Source organism: Entelurus aequoreus, linkage group LG01, assembly GCF_033978785.1.
Source record: "Entelurus aequoreus isolate RoL-2023_Sb linkage group LG01, RoL_Eaeq_v1.1, whole genome shotgun sequence".
In the NCBI taxonomy this organism is placed as follows: domain Eukaryota; kingdom Metazoa; phylum Chordata; class Actinopteri; order Syngnathiformes; family Syngnathidae; genus Entelurus; species Entelurus aequoreus.
Window position 1 is genome coordinate 29,998,935 of NC_084731.1, and position 20,317 is coordinate 30,019,251.

At 36.4% G+C, this 20,317-nt stretch overlaps 1 protein-coding gene across 7 annotated transcripts in view; it reads right to left on the minus strand.

Annotated features, from left to right (window-relative positions):
• The window catches only part of eogt (EGF domain-specific O-linked N-acetylglucosamine (GlcNAc) transferase), a 110,736-nt gene that overhangs the window by 78,419 nt on the left and 12,000 nt on the right, over positions 1–20,317 (minus strand). For 6 of the 7 annotated variants that reach the window (XR_009826194.1, XR_009826193.1, XR_009826192.1 and 3 more), the window contains exons 7-14: positions 18,883–18,989; positions 18,097–18,200; positions 14,403–14,495; positions 13,339–13,410; positions 12,766–12,852; positions 6,312–6,380; positions 515–576; positions 309–428 (exon numbers count right to left, since the gene is read on the minus strand). Coding sequence is in view for 2 of the 7 variants with exons in the window: in XM_062047067.1 (XP_061903051.1) it covers positions 309–428; positions 515–576; positions 6,312–6,380; positions 12,766–12,852; positions 13,339–13,410; positions 14,403–14,495; positions 18,097–18,200; positions 18,883–18,989 (714 nt within the window). In the remaining 5 variants the exon portion in view is untranslated. The remainder of the gene's footprint in view (positions 1–308; positions 429–514; positions 577–6,311; positions 6,381–12,765; positions 12,853–13,338; positions 13,411–14,402; positions 14,496–18,096; positions 18,201–18,882; positions 18,990–20,317) is intronic. The other variant, XM_062047074.1, reaches the window with a different exon arrangement.

Below are 20,317 nucleotides of genomic sequence, written 5' to 3' on the forward strand. Positions count from 1 at the left end.
ATGCTTCTCTTTCACTCCTATTTGCTAAATATTGTTTATGAACTGTGACTGAATGCACATTGTTTTTGAACGGCCCCCTGTAATGCAGAACACTCCCATACACCCACTCAATCAGACTACCTCCCTGGGGGTAGCCAGGTGTGAGGAGTGTCTGCTTAATTGGACTTTATTTCACAGCCACACACTTACACACACACACAGCCAGTAGCTGAGAGCAGCATTGACGAGTGTTTGCCAAGCCCATCGCTCAGCCTGTCCACCCCCATTGTAGCGCTGTCACCATCCCGGGAAAACATGATGTCACTTACAGCTCAAAGACCACAGCCCAGTCAGGCAAGAAGAGCAGGTGTGTAAGTCCTGCACCGTGCATTCCTATGAAGATGTCAGAGTTGTGGGTGATCCTCAACTGCTCTAGAAAAGGAATGTCCCTAAAAAAACCACACACCTCAGTTATGTTTACCAAACAAACTACTCTCACTCAATTTACTATTTGAACACGACAGCTGACTCTCACTTGTATTTGTAGTCCACCACGCTGACGTCCAGCAGCTGCATTGTTTTAAGACCATTTATGAGCTGTGATGAGAGGAAAAAATAAATTTTTTGATCAAGAGAACAAACAAATATGGTGATACTACATCACATACTTGCAGAACGCCAACAAAACTTGAAAAATAGTACAACTGTTTAATGATAATAAGAGTTAAAGAAGAACTGCACTTTCTTCATTCAAAATCATTATGAAAAACATTATGAGGGATGTATTTTTTAATGCATAATAACTCGTACATAAACGTGAATGAAAGTCAGCTTACAACGGAGCAAATGGGAGGACCTGTATTCTGCCCAAAAACCCCAATAAATGACCAGCCAAACATAATCCATTTACATTTTGTGACTTGAATATTAACCAAGTATTAGTGATATTGTTATTATAAGCCCTAACGCAGACAAACAACTAATCGATTAAATCGATTCAAATCTATTATAAAAATAGTTGCCGATTAATTTAGTCATCGATTCGTTGGATCTATGCTATGCGCATAGGCAGAGGCTTTTTTTTTTTTTAATGTTTTTTTTTTTTTTTTAAATAAACCTTTATTTATAAACTGCAACATGTACAAACAACTGAGAAACAATAATCAAAATAAGTATGGTGCCAGTATGCTGTTTTTTTTCAATAAAATACTGGAAAGGATAGAAATGTAGTTTGTCTCTTTTATCCGATTATTAATCGATTTGTGATTTAGGGCTATATAAATAAACATTGATTGATTTATTGATTAATCGAAGTAATAATCGACAGATTAATCAATTATCAAATTAATCGTTAGTTGCAGCCCTAATTGCAGCGATGTGATCACAAGCTTGTTTGCCTATTTTGATCGAGTGGTAATGCTGCTTCCTTGCTTGAGGAAGTTTATTGTAGATCATAAATCATGCCTCTCACCTGCACAGTGGAGTAATGAGGACATATTCCGACAAGTTAGTACACTTTGACAGCCAATTTAGAACAGGAAATAGCATGAATGACGAAAAAGATGCCTGGTTCCACCCCTTTGTTCTTCACGAGGATTATGAGTCATTCCTCATCTAAACTGGACTATAACAAGGTTCTATCAATCGGCATCCACATGACAACAGATACTGTACAGTAGGTGATGTTTTATTATGTGGACAAGCCGTAGAAAATGGATGGATGGATGTTGGCTCTCATGAAGTCCACAGTGAGAAGAAATCAGTTTTGTTTGAAATTAATGCAACGCGTATGCTTAACATGATCACCATACGTAAATATTAAATGTCCTTATAAATGTGACTTTTACTACATACATATATACCTACAGCATGTATATAAAACCTTAATGGTGGTGTTTGGATGTTTTCTAAGGGCTTTTTATAGGCGAAATAGAGCGACTGCCAAAACAGACTTTTGATCACATTTATTTACTATTTAGAATGCATATTTAAAAAAGACATGTGTTCTAGTCTTGCATAAGGATTGTGAATGATAGGCCAAATAAAATAAAAAAGTTCCCCTTTAATGCAGCATAATGATGACTACCCAGCTAGACTTAGTTTGTAATTTAACAAAGTGTATCACTCTAGAGTTTGATACTTTGAACTTTGTTCTTATGCAGATCTATTCTTACGGTCTGTGTTTGGTGTTGTTGGTCTGGACCCCAGAATGCAGAAACAGCAGACAAAGTGAAGGTAAAACCCTTGTATCAGGGAAACCCCAAAAGCAGTGCAGCATGTAAGTGCACAAAAAAGCAACCAGGCACAAGACACTTATGCGCCTATGGAAAGCTATGCAGCATGTTAAAGTACAAAGCAAAATGATGGACATGGCTAGTATAGCAAAGACCTCCTGAACTAGGGAGAGCTGTGTCGTCTGGTAAATCAGTCAGTAAACCGGTGAGGAAAACAGCGCTCGGACCAGAGGGGAAGTATAACAAATAAGAGCATGAAACAGAAAACAATACAAAATACAGGAAACTAATCATAAAGTCCAAACTGCCATGTGATATTATGACACATTTGCTGCTCTCCAAATCGTCAGCTCTATTTATTATCATTCTGTAACACGCTTGGTCCATCTGTTATCAGATATTCTTGCAAGGTGGCCAGCCCACTTCCATTTCTTTCTTCGGATTGATTACATTATGTCTGCTACTTTAGTCTGGTTTCTGATCCATTGGAGTGTCCTCCTATCCTGATTGGATATTCCTAGCATGGTGCGCTCCATACTTTGTTGAGTAGTCTCATTTTCTGCTCCATTTTCTTTGTTATCGCCCAGGTTACAGAACCATATGTCACTGCTGGTAGTACACATTGATTGAAAACTTTTTTTCTTGAGGCAGATAGCCATGTTAATTCTCATATCATTAAGGTTCCCGTATGCACTCCAACCAGCTCTTGTCCTTCTTTTGATCTCATCCAATAGATTGTGATCCATTCTAATTTGCTGATCCTAGATACAAATCAATTGTCTACTATCTCAATTTCAGGGCTATCCAACATAATTTTCTGTTCTCTACAGAATTGATTGAACATTACTGCTCTGGTCTTCTTCATGTTTATCTTCAGGCCGACTTTGTTGGTTTTCAATGCTAAGTTCATATATATATATATATATATATATATATATATATATATATATATATATATATATATATATATATTATATATATATATATATATATATATATATATATATATATATATATATATATATATATATATATATATATATATATATATATCTTCTTTGGCAGCTTAGTCAACAGATGACCATGCTAATTTACGCTCTTGTGTCAGACACTTATTTCGATTTGGTGTTTAATTTTTTATTTAATTTATTTTTAATTATTTTTATTTATTTTTTAATTTTGTAATGGTACTTTAATTATTATTAATAGTTTTTTTTAAAATTTTTATTTAAATAGTTTTGTCATCCTATTTTAGTCAATTATTAGTAATATCTTTTCAGTTTTAATGAGTGTTGTAATTATACAATGCACATATCTAATTATAATTTTCACATTTTAACTTGATGTTTTGTTGATACGGTACATTCATGTTTGTTGACAACGCCTAGCATGGCTGTACAAGCCAATTCTTGAGTGACAGTCCTGGTTGCACTTAGTGCAAACATGTGTAGAGACTTCATCCCGCTCCTGCTGTGCGATGGTATTTGCAGTATGTTTCCTCCTGTCTCTCTTCTCCTCTGCGAGCTGGCCTCTCCTCAAATCAGCCTCTGCGATACCCCGTCTAACCGCTTGACGCCAGACATTTCGGTTCTCCGCCTGTATCTCCCAGCTGTCCAAGGGAATATTACACGCCTTTAGATCTCTCTTGCATGCGTCCTTGAACCGGAGGGAGGGACGACCAACATGTCTGGAACCAGCAGCCAGTTGTCCATACATAATGTCCTTGGGAAGCATTTAGAAGTATTTAGTCAGCCACCCATTGATTGATTGTCAATGGGTGGCTGACTAAATACTTTTTTGCCCCACTGTGTGTATATATATATATATATATATATATATATATATATATATATATATATATATATATATATATATATATATATATATATATATATATATATATAGGGACGGCGTGGCGAAGTTGGTAGAGTGGCTGTGCCAGCAATCGGAGTTAGGGACGGCGTGGCGAAGTTGGTAGAGTGGCTGTGCCAGCAATCGGAGTGTTGCTGGTTACTGGGGTTCAATTCCCACCTTCTACCTTCCTAGTCACGTCCGTTGTGTCCTTGGGCAAGACACTTCACCCTTGCTCCTGATGGCTGCTGGTTAGCGCCTTGCATGGCAGCTCCCGCCATCAGTGTGTGAATGTGTGTGTGAATGGGTGAATGTGGAAATACTGTCAAAGCGCTTTGAGTACCTTGAAGGTAGAAAAGTATACAAGTATAACCCATTTATCATTTATCATTTATATATATATATATATATATATATTGGCTCAGAAGGCTAATTGATGATTAGAAAACCCTTGTGCAATCATGTTCACACATCTGAAAACAGTTTAGCTCGTTACAGAAGCTACAAAACTGACCTTCCTTTGAGCAGATTGAGTTTCTGGAGCATCACATTTGGGGGGTCAATTAAACGCTCAAAATGGCCAGAAAAAGAGAACTTTCATTTGAAACTCGACAGTCTATTCTTGTTCTTAGAAATGAAGGCTATTCCACAAAATTGTTTGGGTGACCCCAAACTATGTAGATATTGCACCAAAAACCAGACATTAGCAGCTAGAATAGTAATTTACCACATTAGCAATGTATAGAGTGTATTTCTTTAAAGTTAAGACTAGTTGAAAGTTATCTTCATTGAAAAGTACAGTGCTTTTCCTTCAAAAATAAGGACATTTCAATGTTGTTCTTAGAAATGAAGGCTATTCCACAAAATTGTTTGGGTGACCCCAAACTTTTGAACGGTAGTATATATATATATATATATATATATATATATATATATATATATATATATATATATATATATATATATATATATATATATATATATATATACGCTCAAAATGGCCAGAAAAAGAGAACTTTCATCTGAAACTCGACAGTCTATTCTTGTTCTTAGAAATGAAGGCTATTCCACAAAATTGTTTGGGTGACCCTAAACTTTTGAACGGTAGTGATATATATATATATATATATATATATATATATATATATATATATATATATATATATATATATATATATATATATATATATATATATATATATATATATATATATATATATATATATATATATACATATATTATATATATATATATATATACACATATATATACATATATATACATATATACATTATATATATATATATATATATATATATATATATATATATATATATATATATATATATATATATATATATATATATATACATATATTATATATATATATATATATATATATATATATATACACATATATTATATATATATATATATATATATATATATATATATATATATATATATATATATATATATATATATATATATAGAAAGAGAGAGAGAAACTGGACATGAAGTTCTAAAAAAAACTAATATGAAACATTTCTAAAATATAGGGTTGTGTAAATCAGAGGTAACTGAGGCAGTGCAAGACTTGTATTGCATGAAGAACTACAAATACACTCTGAAAGCGCAGACCTTCACAATATCGAATCAAACTGCATTTATATCGCACTTTTCACACAAAAGCAAGTGACAAACATAGAAGAGAAGAAAACATACACACAAAAATGGTATCTATTAGTCTTGTGTCATCAGGAGACACGGCAATGTACAACTGTGTATCATCAGCGTAACTGTGGAAACTGATGCCGTGTCTCCTAATGACGTCTCCAAGAAGCAGCATATAAAGAATAAGAAAAATGGGACCTAAAATTGAGCCTTGAGGAACCCCACATTTTATCTCATGGGGTTCTGAGGAACATGCATCCATACTTACATAAAAAAATAATACAGAATAATTTTTAAAATTCTAAATCCATAGGGTGAACGATTATTGAAAGTTATCCCCAACATTGATTATACAAACAAAACATGCTTTTCTTATGTTAAAGTTACGTCTCACGTAATTTTTTTTTCTATTAATTTAATTTGCGGTTTGCGATGAAAATTAAATTCACTAATTTTTATAAATATTCTCAGGAAATGTCCCATATTTTGAAATGCAAATGTTGACAGTATGCATGCTCACTTCCTACAACATTTTCTGACCTTTGTCAAAGAAACAAAGGAAGTGAACTCACCTCCACTTGGTTTGATATCCTTCTGTATTCAGTACTGCGTGCCAGCAAGGTGACACGGACGCGTCCTGGCTGAAAAAAAACAAAAAACAAGCATATATATTTATTTTTGAAAATAACCATATTAATAATAATATTAGAAAAAAAGTATGCTAATTTAAAATGATCTTCAAAAATGTAATCTTCTGAAAGAACAGTTATTTTGTCATTAATTTAAAGACTGAATTTTTACTTATTACCACCGCTTCTTTTTTTAGAAATAGAAACAAAAATACCTATAAAACATCAATATCTTTAATGCATTTCCTATGCATAGAGACAAATGGTTTGATACTTCTAACCTGAAAACTCTATGGAGTGATAGACACTTGTCTATGGCGAGGGTAGTAAGCATTTAAGTAACTTAGCCAAGACAATAAATGGCAGTGATTTTAATTAGGAAACTTCAATATTTACATGAATTTAGAATGATCATACTGTAATAGGCAAACTTAAAAAAAGGTAACGGCATTATATGGGGAATCAAACCCAGGCCCCTAGTTTGTGTGGATTACTTGTAACATCAATCCTGTATATAGTTAGTTCATGCATCAATCATAAGACAAGCATCAAGCAAATTATATACAAAGTTGTGTATAATAATATAAACGTGGTGTATCCTTCAGTATCCCTGTGATTAAAATGCACAGTAAATTATGAAGGTTCGAAGCTGACGCTGGTGCCATTCATTCATAGATGCTGCTTTTCCTGCTAACATGCCGATGTGACAAAATTAGTCACATAACATTTGAAGCGCTATTGAGGAGAACTTCATTACAAAGAAACATACTATAATGCATGTTTTCTGGGAAGGGGAAAGTCACATGAAACAAGAGACAAAATTGATTGATTGATTGAGACTTTTATTAGTAGGTTGCACAGTGAAGTACATATTCCGTACAATTGACCACTAAATGGTAACACCCGAATAAGTTTTTCAACTTGTTTAAGTCGGGGTCCACTTAAATTGATTCATGATACAGATATATACTATCATATATACTATCATCATAATACAGTCATCACACAAGATAATCACATTGAATTATTTACATTATTTACAATCAGGGGTGTGGAGGGGTGGGGGGTGGGGGGGTATGGACGTCAAGTAGTGGACATAGAGAGAGAGAGAGAGAGAGAGAGAGAGAGATCAGAAGGCATAAGAAAAAGAAAAAGTATCTGCATTTGATTGTTTACATTTGATTATTAGCAATCCGGGGAGGGTGTTAGTTTAGGGTTGTAGCTGCCTGGAGGTGAACTTTTATTGCGGTTTTGAAGGAGGAAAGAGATGCCCTTTCTTTTATACCTGTTGGGAGCGCATTCCACATTGATGTGGCATAGAAAGAGAATGAGTTAAGACCTTTGTTAGTTCGGAATCTGGGTTTAACGTGGTTAGTGGAGCACCCCCTGGTGTTGTGGTTATGGCGGTCATTTACATTAAGGAAGTAGTTTGACATGTACTTCGGTATCAGGGAGGTGTAGCGGATTTTATAGACTAGGCTCAGTGCAAGTTGTTTAACTCTGTCCTCCACCTTGAGCCAGCCCACTTTAGAGAAGTGGGTAGGAGTGAGGTGGGATCTGGGGTGGAGGTCTAGAAGTAACCTGACTAGCTTGTTCTGAGATGTTTGGAGTTTAGATTTGAGGGTTTTGGAGGTGCTAGGGTACCAGGAGGTGCATGCATAATCGAAAAAGGGTTGAACGAGAGTTCCCGCCAGAATCCTCAAGGTGCTTTTGTTGACCAGAGAGGAAATTCTGTAGAGAAATCTCGTTCGTTGGTTAACCTTTTTGATTACCTTGGTTGCCATTTTGTCACAGGAAAGGTTAGCCTCTAGAATGGAACCTAGGTAGGTGACCTCATCTTTCCTGGTGATGACACTGTCACCTACTTTTATGTTGAAGTCATTGACTCTCTTAAGTTTGATGTGGGACCCAAACAGGATGGATTCTGTTTTACCCAAGTGGATGGATAGCAAAAAAAGAATTGTTTCTCTGACTGGGAATCGAACCAAGGCCGAATCCTTGCCACTAGACCACCAGGGAGGTGGCTGAAAACAAAATTGTATTTAGTGATTGGTTGTGATTTGTATTCCAAGCTAATATTGCAAATAGTCAACCGGGTAATAGCTGGCTTGTGAAGAATAGTTGTAAAATAAATCCAAATACAAAGTTGAATCTGCACCAAAAAGGCAAAGTTTTTAGAAATCAGAGGGTTGTATTACACTGAGCGGAACTCTGTCACAAGAAAGGACATATTGGAATGCTTATGGCAACATGAACAATTGGTAAAGTCACAACCAACCAAGGACAATAAAGAAAAGCAAAGATTCTCTGGCCAGAAAACAAACCCATTCTGCAGTGGTGAGACCACCAAATTTTATCCACTTGACCAGGGATATTCAACTGAATTGTTTTGGGGTACACATTTCCAGAAAGCTCAGAACCGGGGTACCGGACTTCTAGCTTCACTATTCATCTTATTTTGTTTAATGCGGAGAACTATTTTTTTTTAACCTTTTATTTTACCCAGGAAAGTCCCATTGAGATTAAGAATCTCTTTTTCAAAGGAGTTGTGCACATTCAGACACCAGTGTATGTGCCACTGGGAGCAAGGTGGGCGAAGTGTCTTGCCCAAGACACAACGGTTAGGATGATGGAAGCTGGAATCAAACCTCGAACCCTCAAGTTGCTGGCATGGCCACTCTACCATCTGAGTTATGCCACCCCATATACTACATTTGATTTTGTCAGAGCTCTGCTATATTTAAGGACCTTCAGCAAAAAAAGTTAGTCAAAGATCATCTCTATGACGGCACTCTAGCATTGTTAAGAATCTGCTGCAAAAATGTGAATCCCTCGCAAGTTTTTTAAGCCCAAATGATGAAAAAGAGAGCACTTAAAATGGAACCTTGAGGGACACCGCTTGTATAACTAAAGATGTTGAACAAATGGTTATTGACTGCATCTGAAGTAAACAAGCTGCAGCAACACCTTAGTTACATAAATCACGTTACGAAAAAAAAGTTATAACTGCCAAAAATGAGAGGACCTAAAGGCACCCCTTAAGGAACGCCTCTGTTGGGTAAATCAGTTCTTTGAGTGCAATTAGAAACATATGTTTAACATATCATAAGATTTCTTGTTAAAATAAAGACAATAATGAAATTGTTTGTGGTTCCCTTTATTTTGAAAAGTATCGAAATACGTATTGGTTCCGGTACAGTATCGGTACATATTATATATTTAAAGTTGAATGTGCACTCAATAGGCAAAGTTAGTTGAAATATGAGTAGGGATGATGTTTGATAAGAAATTATCGAGTTCGAGCCTATTATCGAATCCTCTTATCGAACCAATTCCTTATCGAGTCCAGATAGGTTGTTGTATATGGAAAAAAACACACAATATTTGGTTTAACAAAAGCTCACTTTTATTATATAAGAAAAAAAATGTAATCTAATAAATAAATAAATATTGACTGTTACCCCCCTAAAAAAATAAAATAAAAAAAATAAATATTGACTGTTGTTACCCAAAGTATATTAAGTGGGATTTTTCAGAAAAACAAATATATACAGTAACACAAAAACAACCTGTCTCTGTGATCACTATAGGTATATAAATAATAATATAGTGTTAAATAAAATCAGTCCCTTGGGCACAAAACTGAAAATAATAAAGCTCTCCAAAAAGTGCAATTCTGCTGCTATTTGACATAACTGTTTGTTATGATGCTTTGACATTTTTGCACTTTATTTCTTTATTGAAAGAAAATTCTATGAAGAGAAAGGTTCTTTGCAAATGTGGTTACAATGCTAAAAAATGAAAAGTTAAAGCTAAAAAAAGAAATACACTTTATTGAGTTAACATTATTTCTTTATAGGGGGAAAGATGTTATGAGCTAGGGAATATAACAACTACACTACCCAGCATGCAACGGGAGTGACGAGCATGCGCGGTAGCCCCGAAAAGTGTTGCATATCGTCACCCGGCAGCTAAGAATGAGGTTATGAGCACGCTGTGAAAGTAAACGTCAAGAACTCAGCCAACACGCCTCGTCTGCATTATTTATAATTAGACAGACAACACATATACAGTGTGATTTTGTTTTGTTTACAAGTAAAGAAAAACAAAAGTTAAAAAAGGGAGATGGCACATATGTATGTGCTGCGGTTGCTTTAAGAACGTTGTGACAGCTGCCGTAAAGGAGGTGCGTTGCTAGCCTGGTTGCTATGTTTCAGGTTGGTCATAAAAGTGTTCATGTGTCTTTACCCTGCTCAAATTTCTCAGTAAAGTTATTCATTGGATTATACCTTTTTGTTTTGAACTTTATTAAACCTTGGAGCGCTTTTTCCCGTCTATTTTTTCCCTGCTTTCCCTATCTGCGCCTAATGACTGAGCTACGTGACGAGATTTGTTGTGATGTCACACGGAGCATTTCTGGTCGGGGCGGGATTCGTTCCGAGGGATTCGAATAAAGAACCAACTCTTTTTCTTTACTCAAAGTGGTCTCGATAACGGGTACCGGTTCTCAAAAAGGGATTCGAGTCCGAGGACTCGGTTCAATTCTTATCAAACAACCGGGAAAACCGGTTTCGAGTATCATCCCTAAATATGAGGATTGTTTTTTAATGAGGGGAACACCATCACAAGGGAGAACATAATTGTAACGCTTCACAGAGGGGAAAGTCACATGAAACAATAAGGACTCACTAACCAGGATTTAAACCAAGGCTACAGCGGTGAAAGTGTCAAATCCTAGCCATCAGACCACCACGGAACTGGTATCAGAAATGTGCTCAAATATTCAATGAGGTAAGATCCGGTTTGTGAGGATTACTTGTAATTCGTCTATCAAGAGACATGATTTTGGGGATGAGACATTCCCAGTGGTTTGCTGACCTAAAACATGCTAAAAGCGAGCAGAAGCAAAGTGGGCCCTGGGATCTAGTAAACATTTATTTTAAGGTATGGTATGTAACACCTTATACACCATAATATTGTGTATGTCATTATGGTTTCTGGTAGTTTTTTAGGTTGTAACTATGTGTAATGAATCTGATTATGCAGGTCTAACAAGCTAAAACTTGAAAACTAAATACTTGTTGCTCAGTCAGCTACGAGTAATTTACAGCAGAAAACAAATGTAAAAAATTGTTGCTCTAATGCTATATTGCTGCAAGTTACTGTATTTATAGGGACAAAGGAGTCAATATCTGATCAAGTAGATTGTGTTGATAGTAAATTATTATTGTCCTTATTTATTGTTATAGATGTTCTGTTTGACAGGGAAAAAAAGCATGTTGTGTGCATCATATGGGTCAGTTATGATAAGATAAGAATATTTAATGTCCTTGCACAAGCATACACAGTACACCAGTTCAAAGACATTTTGGGCACGGATTCTCTCCTCAGTGCAGAACAGGTAAATAATAAGAACATTTAGAAAAAAATACAAATAAATTAATAAACTGGAATCTTTTACACACATTATAAAAACTTGATATTGCAGCATGTTATTAAAACAAGTTACATTAACAACGTTGCTGATTGCTCTTGTGCATGAAATGACACAATTTCACAGTCACATATTTGTATTTAACAGGACTATGGCCCGGTTTTAAAAACTGTCCCTCATTCTATTTGTTCGTGTTTTGAGCACCCTGAATCTTCTTCCTGAGGGCAGCAGCTGAAACATCCGTTGTTCTGGATGTGTACTGTCTTTTAAAATGCTGCGTGCCCTCTTGAGATAATGGGTGCTACAGAGCACCTGTAGAGAGGGCAGAGGGTGCCCAATGATTTTTTAGGCAGTGTTGATGATCCTCTGTAGTGCCTTTTTGTGTGCCACGGTGCAGCTGGCAAACCACACAGAGATACAATACATCAGCACACTCTCAATGGAGCAGCGGTAGAAGACAGTCAGCAGCTGCCTCTTCAAGTTGATCCTCTTTATGTTTGATAATTATGTTTAACCTATTTGGTTTTGTGTTATCTAGTTCAATATCCTTGTGATCAAAATTATGAAGGCTCTAAACTTACACTGGTGTCATTCATTTTAGCTTCTGCATTTCCTGCCAACATGGTGATGTAAACAAAACTAGTAACATAACCTCCAGACTTCTCTTGAGGGGAACTTAATTACAAGGCAAAACATTTTTTGTGAACCTTAAACAAAGGGGAACGTTACATGAAACTCGGGACAATAAACAAAAAGCAACCACCTCCGTGATCAGGACTCAAACAAGGGCCGCGGCAGGAGTACCACACACTTTCTTTTTTCTCTTGCTTTAATATGACCCGATTTGCAGCAGATTGTGACTGCAAAGCCTTGGTTTAAAAAATAAATGTTGGGCCCTTTGTTCACAGGCTGAAATCGTTATAACAAATTTTGGTTTTGACTTTCCAGTTATATTGTTCTTACCTTAGGTCCGTTCTGCAGTATATTGAGCCGATGGAGGACATGTTGGGAGAACGCTCGAAATATTCCTTCAGTGTAGCAATCTGAGATCTGCGTTCCAAATATAGCACATAGATTAATTTTACTGTGTGTGGAGTATGTATGTTCTTCCTGTGCTTTTGTAGGTTTTGTTTGGGTCTGGCTACCTATGGCGAGAGGGAATGATCATTTGTCTATATGGGCCCTGTGATAAATCATCCTCATTGGAATCTCTTTGAGATTCCATCCATCCATCCATTTGCTACTGCTTGGGGTCAAAGGGAGGGGGCAATCAGGCTATCTACAGGTGCATGTGTTTGGAGGTGGAAGGAAGCCAGAGTCTATTTGAGATTCATTTATTTAAATAACATAGGCCACACATGCTAATAAATAAGGGGCCAACATGCTGAATATATTCACCAAAAAGTATGTTTACAGTAACTTAAATATGGTGCAGGAAATTATTATTGTATCCCATTTTGTGATATGAAATGTTTATACCGCTTAATTAATAGACAGTACAATACACATACTGTATACTTAAACTGATAAACTTACGAGTGGTGTGTTGTAGAAGAGACCATATCTCATTCTTGGTAGGAGGGAGAAGAAGGCATCTTTGAAACATACCTAAAACAAATCATGACATGTGTAAAGAACAATTGTTATGTAAGCATACATTATAGAGGCGGTGTCTCAACTTTTTCCACTGAGGACCACACACTGAAAAGGATGTGGGGGGGCCATTTTGATTTATTTTCAATACTAAATGTGAACCCATTTAAAGGAGACATATAATGAGTTCCTTCTTTTCTGCCTTATAAACATTGTTAGAATGCTGGATATACTGTATAAATGTTGATACAATGCCAAATTGTCAAATGATAAGGTTCATGCATTTTGGCGTAAGCTTGCATGCTGTTTTGGATGCCTCTTCCCGTGGGGTTTTGCAGTCCAGAGAAGGAACTCTGTATGAGGCCAGCTGAGTTTGAGGAAACGTAAGGGAAGGGAAGATAAAGCATTGTTTTCATCTAATCTTGGCATGCGTATAGTAAAACCGGCGACAAAATGCTGTTAAAAAGGTTTTTTATGCATCTCTGTATTGATCGGAGAGTGTGCAGGTGTACCTAATGTTGTGACCTCTGTGAATCGATATGTTTATGAAATTCATTTTCGACCATGTCTGGAAAAAAAGCAGTGATGTTCGTCTTCAAGATATATGTAACATTTTACATTTTAAAAATATCAATTTGAATACTTTTGGAGAGCGTGGGGCGTGGTTTCATTTGCATTCTGGGAACGCCTCCACAAACGAACATCTTGTTGAGGCACAAAGTAGGTTGCAAATGTTACCGTGGAGCAAAATTTACACAAAATGTACACCACAGCATATCCAATACATGTTTTTTAAGTAATAATGTGTTCCTGGGCTGCACTATATACACCCTTCTACATCAAGATCAGTTAATGCAGTGAACAAGCCGTAGGATCAATCTCATGATTTGTAAATAACCCCACTTCCAAGAGTCTATCAATAAAATATTGTATGACCTCTGAAGAGCTACCAGTAACAGACAAGGATGAACAAACAAAAATCCCAACAAAGGTGGTGTTTTACCTACTCTTTTTGAGTCATAGCTCTTCAGGTGAATGATATTATATTGTGAGAAGGCCTTCCAGGTTTCACTGAACAAATCCCCATATCCATAAGAGCTCTAGCAAAATATACAACAACAAAAAAGAAAAGATTAAAATTAAAGTGTGTGACTGAAATCAAAATCAAAATGAAAAATGCACTTTTGATTGTTTTTGTAGTCTCAAAAAAAATAATTCCACTCTGTATAATCTGTTGAATTAAAGAGACACATAGGCAGTATAAAAATAGAAACCATACCACAATACAAATAAAATACATGTTGTTTGTTACATGTTAAAGGCCTACTGAAACCCACTACTACCGACCACGCATAAAGATAGTTTATATATCAATGATGAAATCTTAACATTGCAACACATGCCAATACGGCCAGGTTAACTTATAAAGTGCAATTTTAAATTTCCCGCTAAACTTCCGGTTGAAAACGTCTATGTATGATGACGTATGCGCGTGACGTCAATCGTTGAACCGTAAGTATTGGTACCCCATTGAATCCAATACAAAAAGTTCTGTTTTCATCTCAAAATTCCACAGTATTCTGGACATCTGTGTTGGTGAATCTTTTGCAAATTGTTTAATGAACAATGAAGACTGCAAAGAAGAAAGTTGGAGGTGGGATCGGTGTATTAGCGGCGGACTACAGCAACACAACCAGGAGGACTTTGAGATGGATAGCAGACGCGCTAGCCGCCGACCTCACCTTGACTTCCTCCGTCTCCGGGCCGCCGACCGCATCTATGATCGTCGCTCCGTCGATCGCTGTAACGCAGGTGAGCACGGGTGTTGATGAGCAGATGAGGGCTGGCGTAGGTGGATAGCTAATGTTTTTATCATAGCTCTGTGAGGTCCCGTTGCTAAGTTAGCTTCAATGGCGTCGTTAGCAACAGCATTGTTAAGCTTCGCCAGCCTGGAAAGCATTAACCTTGTATTTACATGTCCATGGTTTAATAGTATTGTTGATTTTCTGTCTATCCTTCCAGTCAGGGATTTATTTATTTTGTTTCTATCTGCATTTAAGCCCGATGTGCTATCACGTTAGCTCCGTGGCTAAAGAGCTCCGCTGATGTATTGTTGTGGAGATAAAAGTCACTGTAAATGTCCATTTCGCGTTCTCGACTCTCATTTTCAAGAGGATATAGTATCCGAGGTGGTTTAAAATACAAATCCGTGATCCACAATAGAAAAAGGAGAAAGTGTGGAATCCAATGAACCCTTGTACCTAAGTTACGGTCAGAGTGAAAAAAGATACGTCCTGCACTACACTATAGTCCTTCACTCTCACGTAACTCATCCACAAATATTTCATCCTCGCTCAAATTAATGGGGTAATAGTCGCTTTCTCGGTCCGAATCGCTCTGGCTGCATTGTAAACAATGGGGAAATGTGAGGAGCCTTTCAACCTGTGACGTCACGCTACTTCCGGTACAGGCAAGGCTTTTTTTATCAGCGACCAAAAGTTGCGAACTTTATCGTTTGATGTTCTCTACTAAATCCTTTCAGCGAAAATATGGCAATATCGCGAAATGATCAAGTATGACACATAGAATGGATCTGCTATCCCTGTTTAAATAAAAAAATTCATTTCAGTAGGCCTTTAACTGCACTTTTTTGGAAATGTTGCCTATCGTCCACAATCATTATGAAAGACACGACGACGGATAGATTTTTTTTTTAATGCATTCTAAATATTAAATAAACGTAAACAAAAGTCTACTTATAGCGGAGCTAATAGGAGCTCTTCTATTTCGCCCATGAATTCCAAAAAATAACCATTCAAAAAACGCCAAAAATACTCCATTTACATTTTGTGATTTGAATATTAACTAAGAATTAGTGATATTGTTATTATAAGCGCTATAGCACACAAACTATTTGTAGCGGCGCTGTGATCACAAGCTTGTGTGCCAATGTTTACATCATCGAGTGGTCTGCTGTTTTCTCGCTTCCTTGCTTCCTGTAAGTTTATTCGACATCATAAATCATGCATCTCACCTGGACAAAAGAAGTTTGAGTAGGTATTCCAACAAGTTGTAACACTTTGACAGCCATTTAGGACCCGAAACTGGCAAGGACGACACGAAAGACGCTTCCCCCCTCACTCCTCACCCTGTTTCTTCGTGAGGATTATGAGTCATTCTTCATCTAAATGGGAATATATGAACATCCTAGCAGCCGGTAGACTTTGCACAGTAAGAGATGTTTTATTATGTTTGTTGGCTCTCATAAAATTTGCAGTGAGTAATAATTAGTGATGAAGGAAAAAAAAGCATGTTTTTGAAATTAATGCGCTGCATATGCTTAAAATGATCAAAATTAGGGCTGCCAAAGTTAGTGCGATATCCTTTAACGGCGATAATTTTTTTAACGCGCGATGAACGTTTTTGACCCTCGGCTCGTTCCGTAGTTTGGGAAAATGTCTAATAGCATCCAGTTACTATTGAGCCACAGGCTCGGAAACAGCTGGCAGAACTGCACAAAGAAACAGGGACCTTATGGACATCTCAGATCCAAAGCCATGGCAAGTCGTTCTCCGGATGAGACAAGACAATTTAACCTCCAATCGCCGTGAGACGACATCATTGGAATGAACGCTGAGCGCGCATTTGCTGCTTGGAGTGAGGAGAAGCTTCTACTCAGTGGCCTAGTGGTTAGAGCAGACCTGGGCAAATAAAGGCCCAGGGGCTACATGCGGCCCGTTAAGCTTTTCAATCTGGCCCGCCGGACATTCCCAAATATAATTGGGGGTTAAATCACCAAAAATTATTCCCGGGCGCTGCACCGCTGCTCCCCACTGCTCCCCTCACCTCCCAGACAGTGAACAAGGGGATGGGTCAAATGCAGAGGACAAATTTCACCACACCTAGTGTGTGTGTGACAATCATTGGTACTTTAACTTTTAACTTTTTTTAACGTCCGTGTTTGGATTACAGTTAAGTGCATTAAAAACATAAAATTTAGATTTTTACTCGAACTGCTTTAGTAAGATAGAATACGAGTTCAGCAGAAACAAAGACGGTGAAGAGGAAGTCTAAAGTAACTTTTATTGGAGATTTTCATGAAAACATGTCAAGTCTTTTCTCATATCAAACAAACACGTCCAGTTGGCAGCTTCACAATGATAGCGCTACGCTTCACATCCGGACTAATCAACAAAACAACGAAAAATCGTTTTACAATACGATCATGCTATACTGTTATTCTGTGATATTTATATCTAAATAAATGTTTTCTGGCAGATTGAAGTTAAGTGTATTGTAATGGCAGCGGCAATATAAAAGAAGAAGATTCTCTTTAAACAAACTCGTCTTTTTCTTCGCTACCACTGAGACTAGGTTTAATACTGCAGGCATGCCTGCCACTGCCCTCTGCATATAATATATAATAATGATTGTGAACGGTAGGCAAAACTCCAAAAAAGTGCAGTTCCCCTTTAAATCAAGTAAAAATTAAGGATAGTCAACTTGTCCTCTTAAGTCCCGATATGTACTCACTGTGTCCCACATGATTAAGTTTTGAACGTATATGTACCGGTACACAATGTTGTATATTGATGAAAGTACTTACCGTAACTGAAATGTGTGTGTCACACACGTACGCACGCACACACACAAGATGACCATATTGAAAAAAAACTTTAAAAAACTAAACGAAGTACTCACTGTGTCCCACATTATTATGTTGATATCAGAGCTGAAGGAGTTGTTAATGTGCTGGGAGATGTAGAGGTTGACAAAGTCACAGAAATGATGGTACATGTTCACTCCTGGTTAACGAAATAGACATTACTATTTATTGCCACATGAAAATGGGAATTGGAATTGATAATGTATGAAAATATTAACAATGACATAAAAAGATGAATAATGGCACTTTGAGCTGTATTTATAAGAGAAAGTCAAAGAAGAATATATGACTATTAAAAGAAAGTTAGCATTTGTGCAAATCTAAAGACAGTGTTTATTAAGGCTGCACAATTTTGTGAAAAATATGATTCCGATTTTGCTCTCCAAAGTTGCGATTGCGATTAGATTTGTGATTTTTATGTTTTACACATAAAAATGCATAAAGCTGCAAAAATAACAAGTGAAGGAAGACATGTTACTTTTTGACTGTCAATCAACATGTTCTTGTCTAAAGGTCCCACACACTAGAACAATATGCAATAATTTACTTTAAAAAAAAATTTGGCTTCATGCAGACAGACTCAGAGCTTTTGTCTGCATCATGCTCTTTAACTAAAGAAATAATCCATACAAAACTCTACAATGTATGTCGTCACAATACTGGAGTCTATAGCACATGGCACCAATGAAGCTAAAACAGCAACTTCCGCCCCCCCTCGTACAATTGTAGAGGAAACACTGCTGTACACTGTAGGCTCCTATATTTAGGTTTCATTAGTGTTAAAGTGTTTATAGTGAAGCAAAATGGTCTTTAATTCTTACCAGCATCCAGTTTCATGAAAACAGTCGGTTTTTCGATGACAATGTCGCATGATTCACTTTGTACGGGATAGAAGTCCAACTCTGTGTATGTTTGAAGCTCTGCATACCTACAAAAGAAACACCACAGAAAAAATATTAATCCCTGAACTATAATATGGTAGGATTTAGTCTTAGATAGTTGTGAAACACTACATAACTTATGCCTAGTGTTTGGAAAAAAAAAAGTTTTTTAAATTATATATATATATATATATATATATATATATATATATATATATATATATATATATATATATATATATATATATATATATATATATATATATATATATATATATATATATATATATATATATATATATAAATATATATATATATATATATATATATATATATATATATATATATTATAGTTATTTGTTACTTTACAAAAAAGAATAACTCATTAATAAATGTAATTATTTACAAGGGAAAGTAATTAATGCAATACTTCAACTTCAAATATCTGGCATATGCAGTTAAGAGACATTTCATGAGAGAAGAGTGTGTGTGTGTGTGTGTGTGTGTGTGTGTGTGTGTGTGTGTGTGTGTGTGTGTGTGTGTGTGTGTGTGTGCCTTTAAAAGGCAGAGCAAGTGACGTTAGCGAGAGCTTGCTCAGAGTAGCATCTTAGATCAGCTGTCTTTGTTAGCTTAGCAGCGGCAGTTTGCCAGCAGTTACAGCAGCTCTGTTGAATCTTATCACTGGATTGTATTTGCACTAGTTAATAAGGAGATTGGATGTGCTTCGATGGCTGTCTTATCTCCTTGTCCACAAACAATGTATTGTAGGATTGCGAGCTTATTTCAATCATTGATTTGTTGTTCATTAGTCCCTCGTAGAAGTACGAATAAAAGTTTGTTTGTACTTAGCCTACATGTTGTTTGCTGTGTGATGTTGCCTCTTTCTATTTAATATTCATTCATTTCATAAATAAATAAATGAAATGAATGAATATCAAGTTAATTTTAGTGTGGTGCTGGTTGTTGCTTTCATTAGTAAAAAAATTACTTCCTGCATTGAACTTGCTGTGCTTCTGACGCTGTTTTGTTGACATAGAACCACATCAGAAGTAGGGTGCCACTTTACCTGAAACGCATCGGTAGCGGCGTTGTATCTTTTTTCTATTTGGTATTAAAGCCCAGTTGGTGAAATGACGATAAAATGTCATCTCTTATATACCGTAATTTCCGGACTATAAGCCGCACCTGACTATAAGCCGCACCAGCTAAATTTAGGGGAAAATACAGATTGCTCCATATATAAGCCGCACCCGACTATAAGCCGCAGGGTTTTGATGTGTAATTACCGTTGTATATAGGGGTTCCTGCTACCACGGAGGGGATTGTCGGGACAGAGATGACTGTTTGGGAACGCAAAGCGTCCCATTTATTAACT